Below are 27,639 nucleotides of genomic sequence, written 5' to 3'. Positions count from 1 at the left end.
CACATCCTCCACCTCTGCCCAGTGGTTTACCTTTTCATCCCACTCTTCCCTTAGTTCCCTTCTTGCTACTTGTCTACTGACAAAACTTCTTTGAGTGTTCTTTGATTTTATCAGCCCCTATTTTTTTGTGGTCTTTCTGCTTGCTTTCCTGTTTTCTTTTCAATTTCCCTCCCACACTTTGTGTATTGTTCTAGGCTTTCGGCTGAGCAGTAAACCTCTGGTAATCCAGTAGATTCAGTACATTGGTGGTGGCGAACAGGCAGATTTTCCAGACTATTGATTGTTACCCCTGTTTATAGTCCCAACACAGTTTTAATTCACTTTTTTATATATTGCACAGTATTAAAATGAATCTTTCCAGTGAACTGGGGGCTGAGTCAAAAGGGAGTGCAGGAACCAGGGCTCGGGTGACTGGAAAGGGAGTGTACACTGTGAGCTTCTGGAGAATGGAAAGGGAGCATGGGATCCAGGTTCCCAGTGAGTTATAGAGTCATAGAGCAATACAGCACGGAAACAGGCCCTATAGCCTAACTCATCCATACTGACCAAGATGCCCATCTAAGCAAGTCTCATTTGCCCGTGTTTTCCCATATCCCTCTAAACCTTTCCTATCCAAGTACCTGTTCAATTGTCTTTTAAATATTATTATACCTGCCTCAACTATTTTCTCTGGCAGCTCGTTCCATGCACTCATCATCCTCTGTATGAAGAAGTTGCCTCTCAGGTCCCTTTTAAATCTTCCCCCTCTCACCTTAAACCTATGCTGTCTAGTTTTAGATTCCCTTTCCCTAGGCAAAAGCTTGCGTGCATTCACCCTATCTATGCCCCTCATGATTTCACACATTTCTAAAGGGTCACCCCTCAGTCTCCTATGCTCCAAGGAATAAAGTCCTAGTCTACCAAACCTCTCCCTATAACTTAGACCCTTGAGTCCTGGAACCTTCTCATAAATCTTCTTTGCACTCTTTCCAGCTTAACGACATCTTTCCTATAATAGGGTAACCAAAACTTTACACAATACTCCAGGTGAGTTGGAAGAGAGTGCAGGAGCCAGGGTCCCAGTGAGTGGACAGGAAGGACAGGAATGGAGGCCTTGTCCAGTGTTGACTGGGCACTGGGTCACCGGTGACTTTTAGGGAAGTGCAAGAACTGGGACCCCAGTGAGTAGAAAGGGAACATCGGAACTGGGTCACCATGAGTTTTGGGGAAGTTAGGGAGCTGGGACCTCAGTGTAGAAAGGGAGTGGGGGAGCTGAGTTTTAGGGGAGTACAGGAACCAGTGCTCCAGTGAGCTTCAGGGGAGCGTGTCAAACATTACCTGGTCAGTCAGATGCCAAACTTTTGGGATTTCAGAAAAGCTGGAGAGCAGATTATTGGAATTTTATTAAAATTTCAGTATCTTGCATAAGCTTCCCTTTTGTTTGCCTTATCATACTCCATGCACCATATCACTGAGGTCTGGCAGTCCCACCCTTTTTCTTTGTGAGCACATATTTTCCCTGAACCCTTTGAAATCTCCCTCTGACTCTCACTGCTCTGTGACTGACTTGACTTTATGGGTCTCTTTCCAATACATACTTGTTAAATTATTTCTCATCCAGTAAAGTTGACCTTATTCTGATTTGGAATCTTGACTCCTATTTTATCTGGCACACTGCACATTTAAGTCTGAGGTAGGATGACAGAAAGTGTATTGTTCCAAGTGATATTGGTTTGCATCCTTCTGGGCCTGGCCTGGCCTGTCACCTGGAGTCAGCATCTGCAGTCCCCAAACTCATCTGGGCCACATGTGCCGGGTCAATATAGCTGACCCTCTGTACCCTCAAGTGGGACAGCATGGTCCAGGTGTGGACCAGGCCTTAGGGCCCAGGTACTGAGGCTCTGCCCCTGTAGCACATGGAGAGGCTGGAGGTTGTGCTTTGTTTTCTGTCAAATCCTGTCACTGATTTCAACAGGTCTTTTTTTGAAATATCTCTTACATTCAGAAGCATTTAAGAACTGTTAATATTGAAGTGAACAACTAAACATACTTTAAGAAGTAAGAAATTAATTAAAAAGCATAAAACAGAAATAATTAAAAACATGAAACGGAAGTAAAATAACTTAAACAAAAGCACCTCCTTTCTTCCTTTGGCTCTTAATCCATAGGTCTGGAATCCCCCCTGAAATCTCCAAGGATCTGAGGATCTTGTGGAATCCAGCAGTGGAGCGTAGGGAAAGTCTCAGACTTCTGTGGTGGGATACATGGAACTCTGAAGCTCACTGGAGTTTCACCAACTGAATCCCAGTGGTTCACATTAAAAGCATCAGATCCTACCAGCATGATGTCCCATTACATTCAAGTGATGCATTTCAGTGTGATGAGCTTCATTGAATGGGGATTATCGGGCACATCTTCATCAATAGCAAGTCTTTAAATACTCATTTTCAGTTTTCCAGGAATAATTACTGATTTAGAGAACATATTTTCATACTGCACAGTATTATTGATGAGATCTGCAATATAAGTTCTCATGAATTCATCAGTGCTGCATAGTGTATTCCATATTCTGTTTCTTTTCAGTGTTTGTTAACCCACAGTAATTATTACTGCATTTATCAAAACACGTTGGTTTCAATAAATAGACTAGTTTTAACAAGAGTGGTGGTGCAGTAGCTACATTACGTGACTAGTAAAACAGAGGCCTAACGATCTGGCAAATCTGAGTTCAAATCCCATCATGGCTGCAGTGGAATTTGAGTTTGGTTAATAATTTGAAACAATGACTAGTCATTAGTCATGATAATAAAAGGTGGTTGTTTGAAAACCTATCTGGTTCACTAATTCCTTTCACGGAAGGAAATTTGCCATCATTACATGGTCAGGCCTATTCAGAGCCACCAATAGACTCTTAAAATGCCCTCTGAAATGGCCAACCTGCATCTTCTCAAACAGAAGTTGGGGATGGACAATAAATGCTGGCCTTGCCAGTGATGCCCAGGTGGGAGCTGGGAGGAACTTAGTGAGATTGGGCTGTATAAGTGTGAAACCAGTGTTGCTTTTGTGTGCCAGTCTTGTACATTTTCACAATGGCAGAGTAGGTTAAGGAGTCCACTTATAATAGTTTTATTTTAGTGGCTTGCATTTAAGTGACAACTTTTTCAGACTGTTTCCTATCTCTTCAGAGGTTTGCTCAAGGATCCTTGGGAATATGGGGAAGAGGGGGAAGAAAGTTTGAAAATCAGCACTTTAATGACCTACCAAATTGATTGACTACTCTTCAGTCTTCATCAGCATAGAGCTTGGTCTAAGGGAGCCGAGAGTACGGTGCATCATTTACTGCAAAGGATGCTTCCAGTCCGAAGTTTAAACATCCAACTTTTTCCCAGGGAAAGGGAATCAAAAACTAGAGGGCATAGGTTTGAGGTGAGAGGGGAAAGATTTGAAAGGGACTTGAGGGCAACTTCTTCACACAATGGGTGGTGGGTATATGGAATGAGCTGCCAGAAGGAGTAGCTGAGACGGGGACCATAGCATATCTGATTTGGCACTTGGACAGGTACATGGATAGGAAAGGTTTAGAGGGATATGGGCCAAATACAGACAAATGGGACTAGCTTAGATGGGCATCTTGGTCGGCATGGACCAGTTGGGTCGATAAGCCTGTTTCTGTGCTGTATGACTTCTATAACACTAGATTCTGGCAATTTACAGATTTCCAACCAACAAGTAGAATGGTTGCATTCAAATAAAGCCCTCAAGCCCCGTAACTGCATCAAAAATAAATACTTGACTAAGAGGAGCATGTGAAGGATCTGGTTCTTGTAGCTTTCATTGTAAGAACAATAAACTAAAAGATGAATGGTGTTTGGGCAAGGTAATTGACAGATTTAGCACCAGAATCAGAAAACTGAGGAAAGGCAGGTGCTCTTTTCATTCAACGTGCAGCGATATTTTGTTGTTCAAGCTAAGTTGCAGTGTATTATAAATAAAGATACATTGGTGGGTTACATTTACCACATCTCTGTTGTGACACATTAGCTCCAAGAACTAACTCTTTGTTCTTCTCCCCTCCCTCCGTAGCAAGAAGTGGAGAGGCAATGTGATTCTTGATTGTCAGGTCAGTCGCTGTTAGTAGGGAAGTAGAAAATCACATGTACACGTGAGGACAGATTTGGAGAAAGGCAGAATTCTCAGGGAAAGAGCTTCTCTCTCCACTCTTCACCATTTCAAACAAACCAAACTTTGCTGCAATTATAAATACTAGAACTACCTTGGATACCTATAATAGTACAGTAAAAATACCATAATTTTCAATAGATATTTTATACTCATCAGGTCAACTCCTCAATACTGCTCAGCATTTTTTTTCCATTCTATTGTTCTTTGTTTCTTACTTTGGACTTTTATTTTCTTCTCCTTTGATTTCTACTGTGTGATTTAACTGCAGCTAGCGTCACAGCTGAGGCCACTCCTGCCCTCCTGGGAGAGATCACAATGCAGCAAGGGGGTAAGGATCCCTTTCTCCCTGGCTCTGAGAATAATGGCTTTGATTGTGATTTGTGTGCCTATTCTGCTACTGATGAGATCAGCTGGCATTGTGGCTTGTGGTTTAACGTCATATTTGGGGGATGCTAATGGGCATTGGATATTAAGAATGGCATTTCTGCAATCTCCAAAATTTCATCTCATTACATTCTAAAAGGAGCATAAGCTATGGACACAACACACATCATAAGAATAAAAGAAATGGGAGCAGGAGTAGGCCATCTGGCCATTTGAGACTGCTCTGCCATTCAACTAAATCACGGCTGATCATCTCAGCACCATTTTCCTGCACAATCCCCACATCCTTTGATTTCCTTCATAACCAGAAATCTATTTACTTCTGTTTTTAAAGAACTCAATGACTGAGTCCTCCGGGGTACGGAATTCCAAAGATTCACCATCCACTGAGTGAAGACATTTCTCCTCATGTCTCTCTTAAATTATTCTGAGACTGTGACCTCTAGTTCCAGACTCCTCAGCCAGGCGATACTTCCTCCTGCTGAGCCCTGTAAGGATTTTTTTTGTAAATTTCAATGAGATTTCTTCCCATTCTTCTTAATTCTAAAGCATACAGGCCTGGGCAACTCAATCTCTCCTCATAAGGCAAACCTGGTATTCCTAGAACCAGTCTACAAATTACTTGCCATCCCCCTAAGGTAACTACATCATTTTAAGATATCTTTATTAGTCACATCGAAACACACAGTGAAATACTTCTTTTTGCATAGAGTGTTCTGGGGGCAGCCCGCAAGTGTTGCCACGCTTCTGGCGCCGACATAGCATGCCCACAACTTCACCCGGAGGAAACCCATGTAGACGCTGGGAGAATTTACAAAGTCCTTATAGACAGCGACTGGAATTGAACCCAGGTCGCTAGTGCTGTAATAGCATTACGTTAACTGCTACACTACTGCGCCTGCCTACTTTTTAGGTAGGGTGATGAAAGCTATGCACACCAAGGTCCTACATTTTTGCACCTACACTATTTACTAGGATTTTTTTTGCAGAGGATCCAGTGCGTTGCTAGTTCTGGAGTATCCAACTGAAATACTTGAAGCAGGTCTTTAAATTGGATATCTAACTCTGATACAAATAGGCAAAAAGCTTCTTAAATTGGAGGCCCATGTCAATTGAAAATCCTCAATTGCATATTTCATGGATAATTGAGTGAAATGTACATCGGGCACACTGGTTCCATTTATCCCAGACATCAAAGCTTTAAATTCAGGCTGACCCACAGTTCTCTGCCTACTCTTGACCCATTCTTGCCCACTCCCTTGTATGATAGGCCCCATCTATGAACTGGTTGATCATTGAGCTGTGCTTGACCAGCAAGTACTACCATGGCATTTCTTTTAATTCTCAAAACTAGATAGCAACATTTTAAAATGCCCAAGTCTGACCATGTTTTCATGTTCCCTGACTATGGCCATATCTGAGCACCATGAGTGTATTGCTAATATCAAGCCTGCCTTGAGTCCAGGATGATGAGGTGAAGGTAATAGGGAAAGGAATTTAGAAAGATGGTGTAGTGTAGAGAAAATAAAACAAGGTTATCTTTACATTTCCAGGATTAAATTGGTTTAGTGAGCAGTTTGTAGATAAGTTTAGGATCTGATATGACTTTCTTTGATCAAATCCAACCTGGTGACAGATGGATAAACCAGTTGTCCACCATATCTTGTCAATCATGCATCTCTTGGAGTGGAGCTGAGCTGTGTACCAGGAGATTGCCAGGGTGAGAGGAAGTAATGGTTTTAATGGGCAGGAAAGGTAAAGGAATGGGTGCAGTGAGCAGATCAGTAACAGCTGAAATACTTCAGTGTTTTGAGAACCAAAGGTTAGACAGCTGAGACTTCGGAAGTGAAGATGTGAGTGAATTGGGGGAGAGCTTTTATCCAGGGGTGGAAAGATGGTTAACAGTGCGACTCCTGGCCTGATTACGGCCTTTGATGTGGTTGGACATACCATCTTTTGCTGTATAGTCTGATATTTATTAGAAAGAGAACGAATTTTAATACAATATCTTTCATGTTCCTTTCTGAATATACAAAGTGATTTGCTGCCAATCAGGTACTCATGAAGTGTGGTAACTGTTGTAGGAATCATGGCTTCAGTTGTGCTAAGCAAGCTCTTATACACTGCATTGTGTTTTTAGAAATATTTTTGTTAGATAAATATTAGCCAGTACAAATGTGATAACTCACCTGTTCTTTTTCACGTAGTGCTATGGGACATCTTACATTCACCAGCTGATGAGGCTTCTGTTCAGTGCCTCATTCGAAAGCTGCCACCAGTAACAGTGCAGCATTCCCTCAACAAGTCACTAGCGAGTCAGCCTGGCTTTGTTTGTGCTCAGAACTTTGGAGCAGATACATTTTTGGGAGGCATGAGTGTGGCCAACTGAGTGACAACTGACAACTTTTCACAGCTTGAGAAAGACGCCCCGATACCTTCTAATCACTGACATAATTTTAAGTGATCTGGTCACTCTTGTAAAGGGGGATGTGCAGTACCCTCAATATAGTGGGTTAAGGACCCTTCATCAGAGAGCAGTGAGATTTAAGCTTGTATTATGAATATTCTCTTTATGTGTCTAGTAGGCATAGCACAATTCATTTGCATTCTCTCTCTTTTTAGTTTTATATCGACTCAACTTGGAGCTTGCATTTTCTTTCCTCAAATTTTTATTGACCCAGAGCTCTCCCAAGGTGTTCCTCCAAAATTTTGACAAGTTTTTATCCTCCTCTTGAACTGTTCTCTGAACTTTAAGGGGATTTTTCCCAACTCCTGTTTATGATTGGTGTGCTTATTGGTTCTTTTGAGGGGTGAAAGTAACTTCATTTTTTACCAGTATGGTCATCTCCTTAGTATTGCCGATTTAACTCATTTGCATCAGCCATTTTCATATCAGTGCCAGCTTACTTTCACCTCTGGGTGTCTTCCTCTTTCTTTCCTCCTTTTCCTATCTTAAATTTTTTTCCAAACCTTTCCAAAACACTTGCAGGTATTTTCAGTCTTAGATGAAAGCTACATGCTTAAAATACTAGGGCTTCTCTTTTCTCATTATGAATGCTGTCAGGCCTAGTGTGTGTTACAAACATTTTTCTTGCAAGTTTTCCAGTGAGCAATAGCATCTGCAGTCTTTCTTGTGTTTTCCAGTGAGCAGTTTTTTTCGTCTATTTGGCTGATGGCCCTTTTCTCGTTGAGGATATTTTTGTGTATGAGGATGAGTGAGACTGGAGAATAGCAGACAACAATTGATGCGTACAAACTGGCATTGAATGTGATTCCTTTCATTCCTTTTGTCCAGTTAAAGAAAACCCATCAATGTTTCTCTGTTGTTTTATTATATTGTTTTCAGTACTTTTATTATTCTCTGTTGTATTTTTCCTCTATTGTTGGCCAGCTGTATCTTAGCCAAGACATTTCTTACATATGTGGATTTTTTGTTTTTTAATTGCATGGAAATTATGTTACATAAAATGCAATTACAATCAGTTCTTGCAGTGTCACTAATTGTACTGACCACTCTTTACCTCTGGCCACATTCTTGGTTATGTAATGTGGTTGGGACTACCAAATTTCTTCAGCAATTGTCTGCAACTTGTGAGGAGACAGCCACTAACTTTGCCAGGATAAAGGAAGTAAGGAAGCAAAGGGTGGAGGGTTAAGAGAGAGTGAAAAAGCATGTTTGGAACAAAACTAAAGTACAGAGAATAAGATTCTCTGATCAGTGAAACAATATGTTTGGCTCAAATCCCATTGAGGCCACATTATGAAATAATTATTGGTACATATCCGTTGCCCTCTCAATTTCTCCTCCACCCATTTGTGTTTAGTTTTCACTTTGCATCCTGTGAGCCCACGTGATGTCACAATCTGAGAATGTTCCGATCCACCTAAAATGCTCCAAGCAACCCTTCCCAGTCGAATGGAAAGTGCTTCGAGTGAAACCACAGACTATTTGTCCAAAGTAAAACCAGGTTTCCTTCAATCTTCAGCAAATAACCATTACAGTTATATCATGAACTCTTCGGCAGACGTCTGCTTGAATTCAGTAGTGCCAGTTGCTCACTTAAGTGTTCAAGGTACCTGCATTTCAATAGAGGTTTATTCCTGGTGGTTTGTTTCTAATTGGCACAACAGTATGGACTTGTAGTAAAAGAATGACATTCAGACAGAAAATGCTGGAAGTATTCAGCAGGTTGGGCAACATCTGTGGAAAGGGAAAGAAAGATAACATTTCAGGTCTGGCATCATCCGTCAGATGAAACATTAGCTCTGTTTCTCTTTCCACAGATGCTGCCTGACCTGTTGAGTGTTTCCTGCTTTATCTGCACTTATTTCAGGTTTCAAGAATCTGTAGTGTTGTTGGTTTTTGTAAAAGAACAGAACTCTCTTGCAATTTGCAATCTGAGCCATTTTGCAAGAAGTACATCTCTTCAATCTGTTCAAGCCAGACTGAGGTAACAGTGAGTGAGGTGGCATTGACTGGTAAACTGCTTTATTCCATGTTAGGCAAAACATTCAGAGCATTGAGGAGAAAAATAAAACTTGTAATAATGTAGGTCACCATATGATTGCAGGATATCCCAATGTGTTTTACAGCCAATTAAACACTTTAGGAGCAGAACCACTGTCGTAGGATACACAGCAGCTGCTATGCACGTAACAAGATTCCAGGATTTACACTGCAAATGTGCCCAAGTAATCTATTTATAAGTGTCGATGAAAGGGTAAAATTGGGCAGGAGTCTCTGGGAACCTCCTGCTCTCCTTTGGAGGCAGGTGAATATCATTTTCCAACAACAGTTGTGTTTCTGTAATGTTACACCTGTGATAGCCTAATCCGGGGAGCTCTGAATGTACTAAAAATAAGGTAAGATTTCTTTATTAGTCACATGTACATCGAAACACACAGTGAAATACATCTTTTTGCGTAGTGTTTTTGGGGGCAGCCCGCAAGTGTCGCCACGCTTCCGGCGCCAACATAGCATGCCCACAACTTCCTAACCGGTATGTCTTTGGAATGTGGGAGGAAACTGGAGCACCCGGAGGAAACCCACACAGACACGGGGAGAACGTGCAAACTCCTTACAGACAGTGGCCGGAATTGAACCCGGGTCATTGGCGATGTAAAGCGTTACGCTAACTGCTACACTACCGTGCCTGCCCGCTACCGTAGTAAAAATCAGGGAGAAAAAGGGATGGAGGAAATTAAAACAATCATCATCACCAGAGGAAAAAGTGCGGGACAAGGTTATGGGAATAAAGGTTGATAAATTTGCTGGGTCTGCGCCTTAAAATAATTGGCTGCGGAGATGATGCATGCTTTGCTTGTGACCTTCAAAGTTTCCTAGATCCTGGCAAGGTTTCAGCCAAACATCTAGGAACTTTCCCAGTAAAATATCACAAATGTAACATTCCTATTGAAGAAAGGAAGAAAACAAAAAACAGGAAGCTATAGACATAACATCTGTCATTGCTTAAGTACTGGAATCCATTGTTAAGGAACTAACAGCAGGACATTTAGGAAATTATAATATGATCAAGCAGAGACAATGGGTCTAGTGCCATGATTGTCAATATACCTTGAAGCACTTTCTACCCCAGCACAGACAAACGGGAAGTCTCACCCACACCATATGATTAACAATAACTGGTATAGTGTAGAATGGCTAGGGAGGGAATTTCCATGTCTCATTGTGAACCAGAGGTGCCAGTGGAAAGGGTCATTGTGCTGGGAGTGAGACAGACTAAGACTACTCAAAAAAAAATCACTAAAAGCCAATGATCTGGGCATTAACATATTGCTGCATTTTGTTGAAGGTTATTCTGCCCAACTTGCTTGCTGCAACCACCTGCATTACCACACTGAGGGCACTTCATTTACTGTAAAATGTTTTGTTTACCCAAAGGTTGTGAAAGGGACTACTTGAAATACAAGTCGTTCTCTGCTGTTGAGAACCTTCTCATTTCCAAATGTTTAACTTGCTTGTTGTGAGCTGCAATGACACAGTGACAGTACAGCTGAGAGTGTCAATGACTCCAGCAATATCCATGTTTCATGATGTTTCAGTAAGGGTTGGGTCAAGTCAAGTCAAGTCGCATTTATTGTCATGTGTACAAGTAAGAGGTATAGGTGCAATGAAAAACTTGCTTGCAGCGGCATCACAAAATGTAAATTCAGACAACAACACCCAGAAAATAAGTTACACATAAATTATACAAGACAGTGAAGAAAAATAGACTGTGTGCAAAAAAGAACACAATCAGAGACAAGTCCATGGCAGTGCAAGAGGTGGTCTATAGTGTTCCATTGCTGAGGTAGGGTTAGGGTTGTGCAGGTCAGTTCAAGAACCTGATGGTTATAGGAAAGTAGCTGTTCCTGAACCTGGTGGTGTGGGACTTCAGGCTTCTGTACCTCCTGTCTGACAGTAGCAGTGAGAAGATGGCATGACCTGGCTGCTGGGGATCCTTGATGATAGATGCCACCTTCTTGAGGCAGCACCTCCTGTAGATGCTCTCAGTGGTGGGGAGGGCTGTGCCTGTGATGGCCAGGGCTGTGTCCACTCTACTGGAGAGGCTTCCACAAACAGCAACATGTTGCTAACTAAATTGGTAATTGGTTTATTATTGTCACAGGCACTGAGGTATCAGTTTGAGCATCTAAATTAGAGAGATGGCCTTAACAATCAGAGTCTGAAAATGTGTCACTTAGTACTTGTTTTGATCTGGCCTTATCCCAGCCAGTGAGAGCAACAAAATGGAGTTTTATTGGTGGAGGCAAAGCTGTCGTATGTTGTTGTTTGATGATACAACTATTCTTTTTCTTTCTTGTCTCAGATTATAAGAATCCTTAAAGAATTTGTAAATGAACTGTGCTGTCAGTATTTGTCCCAAAGGGGCAGCTATCGGATAACATTTGTCACACAGCCATTACGATGAGGAAAGATTTTCATTAAAAACAATATTTTTGATGGCAATACCTGACTTCATTTGAAGGAAATTTTGCAACATTATCTTTTTTTCTAAGTCTTAAAGCAAAATTCTATCTACTAATTATTAACATTCATAGTTTATAACAAGCAGATTAGCCCAAACAATCCTGATTAAACCAACATTCCCAAAGGAAATGCATCAATTTTGTTGGTTTAAATAATTACTTTAATCAAATGCAATTAAAATTTGCTGAATGTTATCCTTGTCTCTGCCGAAACGTTAAAGATAAAGGATATAGAATGAACAAGATTGCTTCAAAGTATCCATTGTTCAATACTTAATTCACAGTAAAGGGCACTCACATCTCCCAGATTACATCCTTGAGAAATGTTGCGAAATCCATGAACGAAAAATAAACATGGTGACTGGAGGAGGAGAAGGGCCCCAAATTCTTGCTTGCAGATTCGGATTAGTTTGTTGTCATAAACACCAAGGTGCAATGAAATTCCTTGCTCATGTGAAGCTCACAGTGTAAACATGGTAATAATATGCTATCCTAAACCTAGGCCAGAGATTCCCAGAAATTGGTGGAGATGTTGCATTTCTTCAAGGATCTACATAGAATATAGCACAGGAACAGGCCCTTTGACCCACGATGATGTGGTGAACTAATTAAGTGCCTAACTAAACTAATCCTTTCTGCTTACACAATGTCCATATCCCTCCATTCTCTGCATATTCATGTGCCTATCTAATAACCTCTTGAATGCCTCTATTATATTTGCCTCTGTCACCACTCCTGGCAGCACATTCCAGGCACCCACCACTCTGTGTAGAAAAAAACCCAGCACATCTCCTTTCCCCCTTCACCTTAAATGCACGCCCTCTAGTATTAGACATTTTGACCCTGGGGAAAAAGATACCAGCTGTCTACTCTATCAATGGTTCTCATAATCTTATACGCTTCTATCAGGTTTCCCCTTAGTCCCCACTGCTCCAGAAAAAAACAACCCGAGTTTGTCCAACCTGTCCTTATAGCACATGCCCTCTAATGCAGGCAGCATCCTGGTAAACCTCTTCTGCACCCTCTCCAAAGCCTCCACATCCTTCCTGTAATGGGGCGACAAGAATTGAATGCAATACTCCAGGTGCAGCCTAACTAGAGTTTTATAAAGCTGCAACATAACTTCCTCTCTCTTGAATTCAATGCCTTGACTAATAAAGCCTTTTTACCACCCTTCTAACCTGTGCAGCCACTTTCAGGGAACTATGGACTTAGACCTCATGATCCCTCTGTATATCAACATTGTTAAGGGTCCTGCCATTAACTGTGTACTGTCCCTTTACATTTCTTGATCTCCTTGAATCTTTTCCTCTGTCCACCTGGTAATCTCCTCCTGTGTCAGAGCTTGGAACAGAAAACCTGTTTTGGAAATCAGATGTCATGCATGTGAACAACAAGGTCTGCCCAATATAGCTGACTGATTTTTGCTTCGGGCCTCAATATATAGGATGCTCACCTGTAAGGAGGCTTGGATGTGCTTGGGTAATACTGTTGAGAATGTTGAGTCTGGGTGCATGTTATATAATATTTCCTCTCTCTCATCTTGTTTCTTAGAGCTGATGTCAAATAAGAGGATCATCCCCCTCAGCTTCAGTGCCTCAGACTTGCATTCCATTATCCTGGATGAAGACAACCGAAGATTGTATGCAGCTGCGAAGGACTACCTCCTGACCTGCAATCTGGACAACATCTCAAATAGAGTGAAGAAGGTAAAATCTGCTCCTACTATCATGTGGCTTGGCTTGGTCTTGAGGAGACAGATTGGGAGAATATATAATGCTGTGGGCTGCTTCAAACCACTGGAATAATTAGACAGGCTTGAAGAGTGAGTAGATAAACAGCAAGCAGAATTCATTCTGGCAGAGTTTGAGATAGAATACTTTGTCAGGAAGAGTAGAGAGTAGTAAACCAATGAAGTAGAGGAACAAAGAAACACATAAATCATTAAAAGAAGAATTATTAAAACAGAGCAAGCAAAGCAAGTGGGCAAAGTATTGAGGTGACCAACATCCCTGAATTGAAGGATAGGTTCATTGGTGCACTGTTGCCATTGGGGAACAGCATTTGACTGGAATGTGATTGAAGAATCAGGACTTCCTTTGAGGGTGGCTCTGAGGTTAGTATTGAATGTACCTTTTCACATTCTGTCTTATTTTTGGGAGAGGGAGGGAGAATTACTTTGGAAAAAAAATTAACATATGACTGGCAAAGTGTAATTTTGATGACAGGCCTTTCCGAGAATTGCACTGCAATGGAAATGATTCTGATTTCTTCAACAAAGACGGTGTTTAATGAAAACTGTCACCTTGCATGCACAGTCCAGTGAACTAACAAGCGTGGGTGTGAGTCCAATCTGTACATACGCATTGCTTATAGAGCTAGCTAATCACTGAACAGGAAATAGAGCCAATCAAATCAGCCTTTGACACTAGGGGTTAAGAACACATATTTTGAGATGGTTATTGCATGTCGGTGCAAGTGTTTGCTTTTGATGGTTAATTATACAGAGCCTATGAACACTGCAGAAAATATTCATCTGTTTTTTTAAAATTTGTTTTAAATAAAATCAATTTGCAAGATTGGACAAGTAATTCCTTGAGACGTATGAGATGGAAGTCTTGGCGAATTTCAGAAGAGTGGCATGTTACATAGTCCCGTTGGGCAATTTTGGTGACAAACATTGCATTCCTCTGTGCACTATTTTCAGCTCTACATGCTATTAATCTGTTTATTTCAATTAGTTTAATGTCTAACCAGAAAAGGCTCATAGAGGACTATCATTACCAGTGTGCCAAGTGCTCATAATAAATGAGTTTGATTTACTGAATAGCATGCACTATGTACAGTAGCAAATGAACAGTCATCAGTCACTTATCGCAGCTTAAGGCTCGTAGCACACATGCCTCACAAAACAACATTTAGCCCAAGGAATGGGTCAGATGTCTTTTGTTTTTGGATAAGGGTTCACAATCAACAGAAGGATCAGGAGAAAAGGGAGTAAGGAATTAAACAATCAGCTTTCAGCACAGGCAAATAGAAAACTGAGGTGGCAGGGAGTTGGGGTAAAAGTGAGTGTGTTGTATGGGAATATAGCTTTATACATTGCCAACCATGGAATATTAAAATTGTTCCCTCAAGTTGAACTTTCTCCTTTACACCCTACGGTCGGAAGGTGCATTAACGTTAGGGACACTGATTTCAACAGCCTAACAAAATTGATTCCAATTCAAATGTTGTGGGTTTTATGGGACAAGTGTAATGTTTGCCCATTTTGAATAATCTATGCGTATAAATGTTTTTGAACAGATTACATTTGTACAACCTGGGCATGAATTTGCAGAAAATCAAGATTGGGTACTCTGGGGTGGGTGAGGTGGTGATTTAGAATAACATGCCCAAAATTGATCTCAACTGATGTTTCTGCACTCTAAATTAATGGAAGAAAAACTACTGACATGCAGTTATTTCCACCCAGTTTATTCCCGTTGTGCCTTCAGACCTGGTGGCATGAAAATGATTTTATAAATGTCACTTTGACAAGAAAAGAGGACACTTGTTTAGTCAGCTGCTGGTGTATACATGATCACTTGGTTGTACTTTTGCCAGGCACTTGAATGTTTATGTATGGTCAACCAGCCTAATATAGTTGCCTCATGCCAATGAACTGACAGTTTATGTTGTATGGTTTCCAATATGCTTTCATTCTACAGCAAAAAAAAACAAATTGGAGGAACTCAGTGGGTCAAGGAGCACCTCTGGAGGCAAAGGGATAGTCAATGTTTTGGGTCAAGACTCTACATCAGGACTGAGTGTATAGAGGGAAGATAGCCAAACAGGTGCTGCTTAACCTGCTGAGATCCTCCAGCAGTTTGGTTTTTGCTCCAAATTCCACCATTTACAGTCTCTTGTGTTTCTACTCTCATTATACAGCTGCTTTTTGAGTGCTTCGGTGAGGATATAAAACTACCCTGTTGCTCTGTCATTCCACTAGTGATATCTGGCCATCCTCATTTGGTACCCTATAGCAGCAAAAATTATCAGCACATGCAGATAGTAATGTTTTGAACCTAGCGCTCAGATAAGTATTAATCTCTTTATCCAAGAAGTAGTTCACCCAACCTAAAAGAAAGTCAGCTCTCTATTCTACAGTTTTGGAGCTTTTGAGTAACATGTAATTATGACACGGAAGTGTTCAGATTAACATTAAGCTGGAGGGAACAACACTATTAGGTCAAGCAGAGTTCAGTTTCCATGGTGAACTTGATCAACCAATTCCTCTGAGGCACTTTTGTCTTCCCGACTCATCGCATAACCAAAGGAGATAGTGAATTGGTACAGCGTACAGATAACAGGCGACGGTTGGCCCAGCACGTACACACAGACATTGTAACCACATGCAGATAGTGTTGCTTGAAGTGTAACTCCTGGGATTGCATCTGTATGTACATCCTAGGCTGTCAGTACTTGAGTTCTGGAGCCCATTAGATGTAATTTCGGTCAATTATAGACCCATTGACTTCCACTGGGAAAGGTCATTTCCAATTCAGTTGATTCCTATATTACAGCCCCGTATCAGAGGATGAGGTTAATGATTTCTTATTAGTAAGTTGTTGTTGGAAAATGTGCCTTGAGAAAGCAAAACAACTGTTTGCACTTTTCAAGGAAATACTTCCATTTAATTCCCCAACCTGACCTTGGAGAGATACTTTGAATATTATGGGAAGGTGAACTCATTCTGTCCAGTGTCTTGTTTCTGCTCAGCCATTAGTTCTTAACTTGGCTCATTTGTTAGCACTGATGCTTCTGAAGCAGAACATTATAAATGGAGGTCCTGCTCCAAAAAGGTATCTAAATTCATAAAATTTAAGCAGAAATTGGGGAAGTGAAATTAAACTAAGATATTGTTTGCCCTCTCGAATAGATATAAAATATTTCATTGCACGCTGAAGGGAATAGCGACATTCTTTCAGTCTCCTGGGTAATATATATTCACACCCAAGATGCTAAAAATGGCTGTCTTATCAATGACCCTCCCTCGTCATGAGCTTCGAAGATGGGGTGTTTGTTGATGATTGCACAGTGTTCGATTCCATTTGCAGCTCCTCAGATAAAGATCCAATCTGTAATCACATGTAGCAAGACCTAGGCAACATTCAGGCTTGGGTTGATACGCATCAAGTACCATATAAATGCTAAGCATTCTCCAACAAGAAAGATCTGACAATCTTTAACAACTCTATGAACAATGCTTTAGGAGCTGACTGGTTAATAGACAAATGAGAAAAAAACACAGACAAACATGCTGGAATTGTGAAATTCAGAACAGAGTAATTGCTGGAAAACTGAAACAAATGATGTTCTCTCCTCTACAACAGAGAAACCAAATGTACGTTGGGTGATCGCTTTACAGAAGACCTCCATTTAGTTCACCAGAGTGTCCTGAACTTCTGGATACCTGTCATTTTAACTTTCTATCCCAGTTCCACTCTGATCTCTCTGTCAATAGCCTCCAACACTGTTGTAATGAAGCCCAAGATAAGCTCAAGTGACAGCTCCTCAGCTTCAATGTAGGCATGCTGCAACCCTTGGGATTCAATATTGAATTCAATGATTTCAGATAACCAGCCTTTACTGTTTGTGTGAGAACTGGCCAGTTCTTTTATAAGGCTATCCACTGCAACATCTCTCCACAGATGTGGCCTGACTACTGATTATTTCCAGTATTACCTTTTATTTCAGATTTTCAGCATCTGCTCTGTTCTGCATCTCACACTTCCAGCATCTTCTTGTCTTTCCCTGCCCCTCTCTAATGCCCCATTCGTCTACTAACTAGATAGATGTGAAAAACATTGTATTACCTGGACAACCTTGGTTTTCACCCCCTCATAGGCATTCTCTTTATTCTTTCCACTTCTCTACAACATAAAAAAAAATTGTTTTCTCACTTCTGCGGTTCTGGTGAAGGCACTTTGACCTGAATAATTAACTCTGTTTGTCTCTCTACGGATGCTGCCTGAATTGCTGAGTATCCACCTCTCTCTGTTTTCAGATTTCCAGCATCTGCAGTTATTTGATTTCCAGTTAAAATCCACTCAGTTGGTTTGCAATCCAACATCTCCCTGAATGGTCGAAGTGTAATATCTGACGTATAATGTAAACAGGTTTGTCTGACAAGGGAAGGCAGTGATGTGAAGAATGAGATAGTAATGCTGGATGGGGGTTGTTGACATTAGCAACACAATGCTGGAATATGTACGTACAGCAAAATGTGAACAACAATTATCTAATGCCCACTCATTCCAGACATTCCATGTTCCAGCACAATTGCTATCTCCATTGATTTGATCTGATTAAATGCCTGGGGGTCTTGTGGTTCCAGTTTGTGCAAGACAATAAAATAAATTCAGAGAACAGCAACACCTGCAGGTAGACTAGACGTGTTGTTGATATCTTTGTAGATGCAATAAGGCAGATAGGTGATAGATAGCGTTTATATTTCTTCTTAAGGTTTAGGGTAATAGTCCATGAGATTGGTTGCCAGTAGAGTATCACTTGGTTTGCCCAGCGTCAGGTGCTGTAGGAGGCAGTGAAAAGCCTGACACATGCCCAAATGGAATACAATTAAAAAGGCAGGAAAATCAGGGAGGAAGGGAGGAGGAGAGTGGGGAAAGTGAAATTGGAACTTTGAGACGTAGTGTAAGGTAGGTAAAATCAGTTTAGCTGCCTGTGTTTACCTCTCTGATTTGCTTTCATGGTCTGACAGTGCTCATCCAATAAACATATTCTCGATTGCGCTTTGAAACTGTGTGACTCGATAGGACATTTCAGAGCACAGCTGAGAGCCACTCACATTGGTATAGGACTCGAGCAACATTTATGCTGGACCATTTTCCTCCACAACGGACACTAATTTTCCTGACAATCAAACAGCTGCATAATATCAGTGTTTATGTTTGCAATTTTAAAACATACAAAGTTAGGATTTGAACTCTCATTCTCTGGACTCTAGAGTCTGGAACCCTTGATGGAGCCGGCTGAGGGGGTATCTGATTAAGGTATTGAAATTATGAGGACATAGATAGGGTAGAGAGTAAGAAACTCATCCCCATGACAGAGGTATCTAAAACCAGAGGAGGTTCAGAGGGGATTTGAGGAGTTTTATATTTCACGCAGAGGGTGATTGGAATCTGGAGTGTACTACTTGAGTGGGCGGTGGAGGTGGGTACTCTCACAGCATTTAAGAAGTTTCTAGATGAGTGCTTTAATCCTCAAGGCATAGAAAGCTGCAGAGCAAGTGCTGGTGAACGGAATTCATGTAGATGAGTCCTTTATGGTTAGAATGGACATAATGAGCCAAAGGACCTGTATCTGTGCTGTATGGCTCTGACATATCTAATGCAATACCAAACCTGCTTTTCAATCTATTAATAAGTATCTTCTATTTCCCTCCCAAGTTACACTGGCCAGCTACTCCTGAGCGGATAGATGAATGCAAAATGGCTGGGAAGGACCCTAATGTAAGTATTTACAAATGCTAGCGGTACACTCAATAACAATAGATAAAATAAAACCTAGCACAGTAATTATACAGTAAAAATGCCCACATTAAACATTTATTGGCAACAGAAATTGTCAGCCCTCCAGTTATCTCTTGAAGGAGAATTTTTCTGTTGATCATAGTTAAGAGGCACCAGTACTGAGGAATGGAATGTCATCCCTTTTTAGGTTCACAGTGTCAACAGAGTATAGACCCGGGTCTTTTGTGGTGAGACACAGTTCATTGTGGAATAGGTTCCTTCTACTCTGCTGTATTTTCAGCTGAATGGCTCCAACTCCATCCCTGACCCCAGTTCCCTGACAGCTGCTCAGCTGTGGCCTTTGCAATTATTCAACTGCAGCAGTTTCATGCTTTGAATTTAGTTGCAATTGTTCCAGCTTCACTTGTGCACAGAGAGTATCCCCAATAATACTTTCATCTCAAATGAGTGGGTAGATTGCAGAACTCTGCTAACATTTAGAGGAAGAGAGAGACATTTTACCCCCCTCTTTTGCGAAGTCTGCTTCCCAACATTCAATAATGTTTGACAGATTGAGCAATTACTGTCTCTCCTGGCTCCTTCATCGGGTCTCTGCAAGGTACACGAGACCATAGAACAGTACAGCACAGTACAGGCCCTTTGGCCCATGATGTTGTGCCAACCTATATAAACATCTACTCCCTGATCAATTTAACCCTTCCCTCCTACACAGCCCATAACCCTCCATTTTACATACTTCTATGTGCCTATCTAAGAGTCTTTTAAATGTTCCTATTGTATCAGCCTCTACCACCACCCCTGGCAGTGCATTCTAGGCACCGATCACTCTTTGTGTGGGAAAAAAAACTACCTCTGACATCTCCCCTAAACTTTCCTCCTCTGACCTTAAACTGATGTCCTCTGGCATTGGTTATTGCCACCCTTGGGAAAAGGTGCTGGCTGTCTACTTTGTCCATGCCCCTCATAAGATAAGATCTTTATTCATCCCTATCATCTTATACACCCCTATCATAATCTTATACACCCCTATCAAGTCACCTCTCATCCTGTGTTGCTCCAAAGAGAAAAGCCCTAGCTCACTCAACCTTTCCTCAAGACATGTTCTCCAATCCAGGCAGCGTCCTGGTAAATCTCCTCTGCACCCTCTCTAAAGCTTCCACATCCTTCTTATGATGTGGTGACCAGAAATGAACATAATACTTCAAGTGTGGTCTAACCAGTGTCTTATAGAGCTGCAACATTACCTCACGGCTCTTGAACTCAATATCCCAACTAATGAAGGCCAACACACCATGCTCCTTCTTAACAACCCTATCAACCTGCATGGCAACCTTGAGGGATCTATGGATGTGGACCCCAAGATCCTTCTGTTCTTCCACACTGCTAAGAGTCCTGCCATTAACCTTGTACTTTGCCTTCAAGTTTGTTCTTTCAAAGTGTATCACTTCACACTTTTCTGGATTGAACTCGATCTGCCACTTCTCAGCTGAACTCTGCACCCTGTCTATATCCTGTTGTAACCTATGACAACCTTCTACACTATCCACAACACCTCCAACCTTCGTGTCATCTGCAAACTTACTAACCCACCCCTCCACTTCCTCATCCAAGTCATTTATAAAAATCACAAAAAGCAGGGGTCCCAGAACAGATCCCTGCAGAACACCACTAGTCACTGACCTCCAGGCAGAATACTCTCCATCTACAACCACCTTCAGCCTTCTGTGGGCAAGCCAATTCTGAATCCATGCAGCCAATTCTTCATGGATCCCATACCCCATGACTTTCTGGATGAGCCTACCGTGGGGAACCTTGTCAAACGCCTTACTAAAGTCCATATACACCACATCAACTGCTCTACCTTCATAAATTTGTTTTGTCATCTCCTCGAAAAACTTAATTAGGCTCGTGAGACATGACCTGCCCCTCACAAAGCCATGCTGACTATCCCTAATAAGACTATGCTTCTCCAAATGCCCGTAAATCTTGTCCCTAAGAATCCTCTCCAATAGCTTGCCCACCACTGATGTAAGACTCACTGGTCTATAATGCCCAGGATTATCCCTACTACCTTTCTTGACCAGGGCATTGATAATTCTCCTGGGGACAAACCTTGCCTTCAAAAAAGTAACTACTTCAGCAATCAAGGGGTGTGCTTCACTATGTTGGTGCTTCAATCTACCAGTCTAAGTTTCCATTAACTCCCACAAGGTTGCTCACACACTGGGAAAGATCCCATAATGAAGCAATAAATTGATTCAACTATGAAGTAATACATCCAGTATATGAAGCAATGTTCCCAATTGGTGTAATTTAACTGCAATTTGTCAGTTTGACTTTGCAGTTTATTATGCTCACTGAAGTAACTATTTTAACTATTACTCAATTATTTTTCTGAATTTTACCTCCATTTTTAGAATGTCATTTTCAGGAGTCTCCAGCAATATCATAAGGATGCTCAAGCCAAGTCATTTTTAGATCTGTGGGATCCTAAGGAACTAGACCTTTGAAAATAGAAAATCTGCAGCAAAAAAGTAACAATAGTACTTGTATCGGGGTAGGTAGACTACGTAGTGCAGTGGATGCAGACATTACATCTCTCAAATTTTCTCTGCTGTCAATATCGGGTTGAATGGACCTGGAAGGGGTAATTTAGCAATCTCTAAATGCAGCAGAGAAGCTGACTTGTTGACAAAAGCTTTTGCGTAGGAATTTCAGCACCACTCTGTAACTCTGAGACTTTTCAATGAAGGCTGACATGAGAAGCCAAGAGATCATACGGGTGTAATATTAGTCTACTGTGGTTATGGTAAAATTAAACAAAAACTTCTTTGTTATGGTAAGGGAAAGAGTTGGATCTGTACAACACCTTTCATTTTACAGTAATGGAAGACAGAAGAGAGTAACTGAAGGATATTAATTTCATTGCAGCTGGACTGCGCTAACTTCCTGAGGATCCTTCACTTCTACAATCAAACTCATCTGTATGTTTGTGGGACTGGAGCCTTCCATCCACGCTGTGCGTACATTGACACGTCCATATTCAACAGAGTGAGTACAAGAGGTGTCTCTTGAACATTTGCCATATGCTCAGTCATTGACAGAAAGTCACCCTGCTCAATCCTACCTAAAAGACCTAGGTTCAGATTAATTCTGACCTGGAACAGGCTGAAAGAATGGGTCTCCTTCAAATGGAGGTCCACTTGAAGTTTCTATATAATGAGAATTGAATGCTTGAATGAATAAGGTACCAATGTCTGCTTCTAGGATGTGGGTATGGATCCAGTTTGAGGGGTAATTAGTGTTGCTTCACCTTCCCCTTCCTGATCTGCCCACTCTCCCAACCTGCCACTTCTCTGTATAAATTTAGTTGTGGCACAGTCCCAACTGAGTGAAATGATCTACAGCACACAAGATTGTGAATCAACTTAAGATACAAAGAAATCAAAAACTTGAAAGTTTGCAGGATTCTGATACAGATGGGTTGTCTTAAGAAGAAAGGTTGGACAGGCTAAGCTTGTAGCCACTGGACTTCACAAGCATGAGTGGGGAATTGATTGAAATATGTAAGATTCTCAGAGGTGTTGACAGGGTGGATTATGGAGAGAATCTAGAACTAGGAGTCACTGCTTAAGAGGGAGTCACCCACTGAAGAGCTGAGGCAACTTTTTTTTCTCTCAGTGTTTAGAACCTCTTTCCTCAAAGGGTACTGGAAGCATAATCTTTGAATATTTTTAAGGTAGATGTATTCATAATTAGCATAAAGGTAAATAGTTACTGGGGTGGATGGGAATGTGGAGTTGAAGTTACAGTTAAATTAGCCACAGTCTTATTAAGTGGTGGAACAGGTATGAAAGGCTGAGATCCCACTCCTACTCAAATTCATGGGTTTGTATGTTGATTCTTTTTCTCAAAGGGAGATTGATTGGATGAAGTAAGGGACTTTGCTCCTTCTAACATTATCTGAAATCTATGGTTTGTGATCTTAATGCACTGATGATGAGTGAAGTTATTTGTAATTAGGATACACTCTGAAAATTATCAAGATGAGGTTTAGGGGGATATGGGCAAAATGCAGGCAAATGGGACTAGCTTAGATAGCACCTTGGTCAGCCGAGTTGGGCTGAAGGGGCCGTTTCCGTGTTGTATAACTCTATGACTATGACTCTGTGAATGGCCTACTCCTGTTCCTGTGCAGGAAAGGAAAGGCACTATCACCTTAGATGGTGGAGAAATTAATTGTTGCAAGGAAAGGTAGAATGCTGAACAGCGATCATCATTTGTAAAAGAAAAATTAAAAAGACACTAGTCCATAGTGGGGTTACACTTACCACTCTCCAATCTGAAACAACTGTTCCATAATCCATAGAATTTTGGAAGATGACAACCAATGCATCCATTATTTCTTGGCTACCTCTTTTACTGCTCCAGGGTGCAGACTATCAGACTCTGGTTATTATCTGTTTTCAGTCCTATTAGATTCTCTGCACTTTTCTTATTTTTGGCTTCTTAAATGTCATTACAGTTTAAAACAGCAGCATATGTTATTTAATACTGTGTATATATATATATCTATAAAACACCAAGGTCCTGAGCTTTGGAATTTGCTCCTTAAATTTCTCTGCCTCTATCAAGCACTTTGAAGTTTTTGGCCACCTACAAATATCATTTGTGAATCAGTGTTGAACTTTGTTTGCTGCAGAGATTCTCAAATAGAAGTTTCCAAACAGTTGGAAGATTGCCCCTTAAATATCTGCAAGCATTTAGATTTTCTGGTGTCTGCTTGGAGAGGTGGTGGGGGTGGAAAGATAAAAGCTGCAGCTGCTGAAGCTTATGCTACCAACAACATCTATCTTCTGAGTCCTTTTGAAAACCATTACATCATCAACATACTTCTAATAGATCATAGATCAGTCCTAGTCTATGTGCTGTACTAAGACCTTCCTGATGGTGAGCATCCCAAAGATTTATGCTGTTTATCGTGGGAGCCGGTCACAGGAGTTCTTTCTGTCCAGTGACGATCTGGGAGGTCTGCAAAGATCCACTTTGGGTTTCCTCGTTCTCTCTCTCTCTCTTATGTTCTCTCTCTCACATTCCCTCTCTCATTCTCACAGCTCTCTCTTGTTCACTTTCTTTCCCTCTCTCTCGTCCTCTCTCTTTCGCTCTCACTCTCTCTTGCTTGCTTTTTCTCTCTCTCTCTCTCTCTCACACACACACACACACACTCTCTCTCTCTACTCTTGCTTTCTCTCTCTCATGCACTCTTTCTCTCACACACACTCTATTTCACCCTCTTGCCCTCTCTCTCTTTCACACTCACTCACTCTCCCTCTTGCCTGCTTTTTTCTCACTCTCTCTCTCACTCACTCACTCACTCTCAAAAAACCCCTTTCTGTTCAATTAATGTTGCACATGACATTGTAAAGATTCTTATTTCCAGTCAGAGCAGAGTGACTTGTGGGAGAAGACCTGACACTGCTCATTCTATATTACAGAGATAGGAATCTTATGAGGGACATAAAGTTGAAATTCTGGCATTAGCAAGGAGTGAAAATAGAATTTGGCCCTCTATATTAAATCTTCTTGATTAGTTTACACATGGGAAAGCAGAACTAATACGTATAGACTGTACTGAAGTAATCTACGGAGTTGTCTTTCATGATACATTCTCAGAAATGCCTAGATCTTTGGTTTGATTTGGACAGTTTTAGTCTTGTCACTCACCTGTTGCATGGATGATTCCACAGCAAATGGTCCAGGAAAGGTGGGAGATTGGGTATGTGTGAGAGGGTAGTGGGATGAGGTAGGGAACGGTGCAGAGTTGTACATGGCAAAAATTACACTGTAGCCACTCCACCAATTGTAATAACGTGCTCTTAGTAAATGAGTGTTCAGAACTAACAACATCAAGCAATACTTTAGAGATGGCTGTTGAAAGAATGAAGGGAAAAGTCCACAATGATAACCTCTATGTTATAGTAACTTAGCATGAAGTGAAAGGAAGGGTGTAGTAATACTGTATATCACGGCACCATATAGGTCAGGTAACAAGGTATGTCAGGTTACTGCAACAGTATGTGGTGGGACATGTCATTACTATATATCAGGGTTCAGTAGCACTGTATATCAGGGCACCATAATATTGTCAGGATATGATTATTGTATTAGATTACAGTGAAACTGTATCTCAGAGTAAAATCACCACTGTCAGACTATATCAACTATATCAGAATGCAATAAAACTGTCAGAGTAAAATGAAGTGTATCAGAGTGCAGTGACACCATAGGTCAAAAATACAATAACACTCTCAGAGAATGCAATACTACAGAAGACATTGTTTAGTACAGTCTTGGTGTGTTTATTTAAGAAACACTTCTGACTCCAGGACTTCTGTTTTCTACACTTGAGAAGAATTCTGAATTTGTATTAAATGAAATGAGCAATGAATTCACTGATTGTGTGTTCACAGTTAACTAATCTATTAAGATCACTGAAATGATCTACTTTAGCTCTTTTACTTATAGTGCATTCAAGCTTCCAACTCACTGTCTGCATTATCTCGACCCATGCTCGGCTATCTCCCTGTCCATTAACCTATGCACTGACTGCCACTTAACCATCATTTTTCATCTGTCTCTGCGATCTGTCACCCTGGCTTTCTGCATTGCTTCTAAAATTGCTGCTGCAGCCTGCAAGGAGTTAATTTCTGTAATCATCATTGTGATCATTGATACTTGTAAAGTGGCATTCAAATATAGAGCAACCTTCTTTCTAGAGGTCCCATTAATTTCATCTGCAGTCAGTTGTCAGTGCTAATCAAAATGGTGGATTAGTCTCCTGGCTTGCAAGCTTCTAAAACAAGTCACTTCCCAGGATGGCGATGAGCACCTGATGTATTGAGTGGTAAACAATTCCTAGAATCATTGAATCATACCGCATATTCAATTTGTAATGCCTCTGGTGGCCCTGTGAAGGAACAATCCAACGTCCCTACCCCTGCATTCTATCCAGAGCCACATAAAGGTCTGTGGAGAAGGCCTGAATGTTCTTGTGTGCAGGGCCTAACCCAACCCAGGAATCCTTCAATTGGGTCTTTAACAGAGTGCTATTTTCAGACGATTGGGAGATTGTGAATAAGTAGAATGCACAGGGCAAAGAGGGGGTGTCTGAACCAACAGCTGATATTTTTGATGAGCAAGGGTTTCATGTCGTCCTGCTTCCGATCAGGTTTCTGATGCAATGCGATCACCAGTGATGCAGTCTGCTTGCATTTCATTGTGATTATTTTAAGGCATCTTGGCCTTGATGCAGGGACTGCCCAGAAACATTATGAGGCGAGTGAGCATGCATAGGCATCAACCCAGGGCGAGGCTGGCCTCATGTGTGATGTCTCTATTGGTTGAATTCTTCCCTGAGAAATGCAACATCTTCACCACTTGGGAAGTCTAACATATTCACCTCTCTAGGTGGAGGAGGAACATTCGCTTTGGTATTAAGAACTTTGTGACTACGTATCGGGATCACACAAAAGCAGACTAGGTGATTTGCAGAGCACCTGTGCCATCCCGAGTTTCTAGTTGCATGCCATTTTGACTTCCCTTCCCGTTCCCACACTGATCTATCTGTCCTCAGCCTTCTCCACTGCTAGGTTGAGGCCCAATGCAAACTCAGAAGTTCATATTCTGCCTGGATAGTCTGCAATTCAATGGTGTGAATGTTAAATCTTCCAGTTTCAAGAAGTCAAAGTCAAGTTTATTGTCATTTGCACAAGTACATGTATGCATAGGTGCAATGAAAAACTTGCAGCAGCATCACAGGCACACAGCATAATATAAGCAGCATTCACAAGAAAAACATAAATTAAACAAATTATACACAATTTTTACAAGAAAAAATGCAATTAGAACAAAAAGAAGTCCATTTTAGTGCAAACTGACCGGAGTGGTCATAGTGTTGCTAAACTGTAGTGATTAGGTTTTTGTTGGTTGGTTCAAGAACCGAATGGTTGAAGGGAAGTAGCTGTTCTTGAACCTGGTGGTGTGGGACTTCGGGCTTCTGTACCTCCTGCCCGATGGTAGCTGCAAAAAGATGGCATGGCCCGGATGGTGGAGATCTTTGATGGATGTTGCCTTCCTGAAGCAGTGCCTCCTGGAGATACCACTGATGGTGGTGAGGGATGCGCCCGTGATGTACTGGGTTGAGTCCTCTACTCTCTGCAGCTTCTTACATTCCTGCAGATTCAAATTGCCGTACCAGACCATGATGCGACCAGTCAGGATACTTTCAACAGTACACCTGTAGAAGTCATGAACACCTCCTGTGTTTCCCTCCTTCCAATCTACCTCCGGTCCTCTCATTTTTGTCCCCTTTCCCCTTACCCCTCGCCCAACCACCATCACCCATTTTTAGCCCCCTCCTCCTCCTGGTTCCATCCACCTACTATCCACACATTCCACCCCCTGGATCCCCTCCGCCATCTGGTTCCATCCGCCCTTCATCTCTCCCCTAATTGTTCCCAATATCACCTTCCTTGCTTATCAGATTCTAGCGCTGGTAGTCTTTGCG

The 27,639-nt window shown here is 41.4% G+C and overlaps 1 protein-coding gene across 1 annotated transcript in view; it reads left to right on the top strand.

Annotated features, from left to right (window-relative positions):
- Nucleotides 1–27,639, top strand: part of sema3h (sema domain, immunoglobulin domain (Ig), short basic domain, secreted, (semaphorin) 3H) — a 145,604-nt gene that overhangs the window by 47,277 nt on the left and 70,688 nt on the right. Inside the window, exons 2-4 of the mRNA XM_052017396.1 lie at nucleotides 13,090–13,244; nucleotides 18,990–19,052; nucleotides 22,005–22,124. Of these exons, the coding sequence (XP_051873356.1) occupies nucleotides 13,090–13,244; nucleotides 18,990–19,052; nucleotides 22,005–22,124 (338 nt within the window). The remainder of the gene's footprint in view (nucleotides 1–13,089; nucleotides 13,245–18,989; nucleotides 19,053–22,004; nucleotides 22,125–27,639) is intronic.

Source organism: Pristis pectinata, chromosome 6 (assembly GCF_009764475.1).
Source record: "Pristis pectinata isolate sPriPec2 chromosome 6, sPriPec2.1.pri, whole genome shotgun sequence".
In the NCBI taxonomy this organism is placed as follows: domain Eukaryota; kingdom Metazoa; phylum Chordata; class Chondrichthyes; order Rhinopristiformes; family Pristidae; genus Pristis; species Pristis pectinata.
This window is presented reverse-complemented; position numbering and strand designations above follow the sequence as displayed.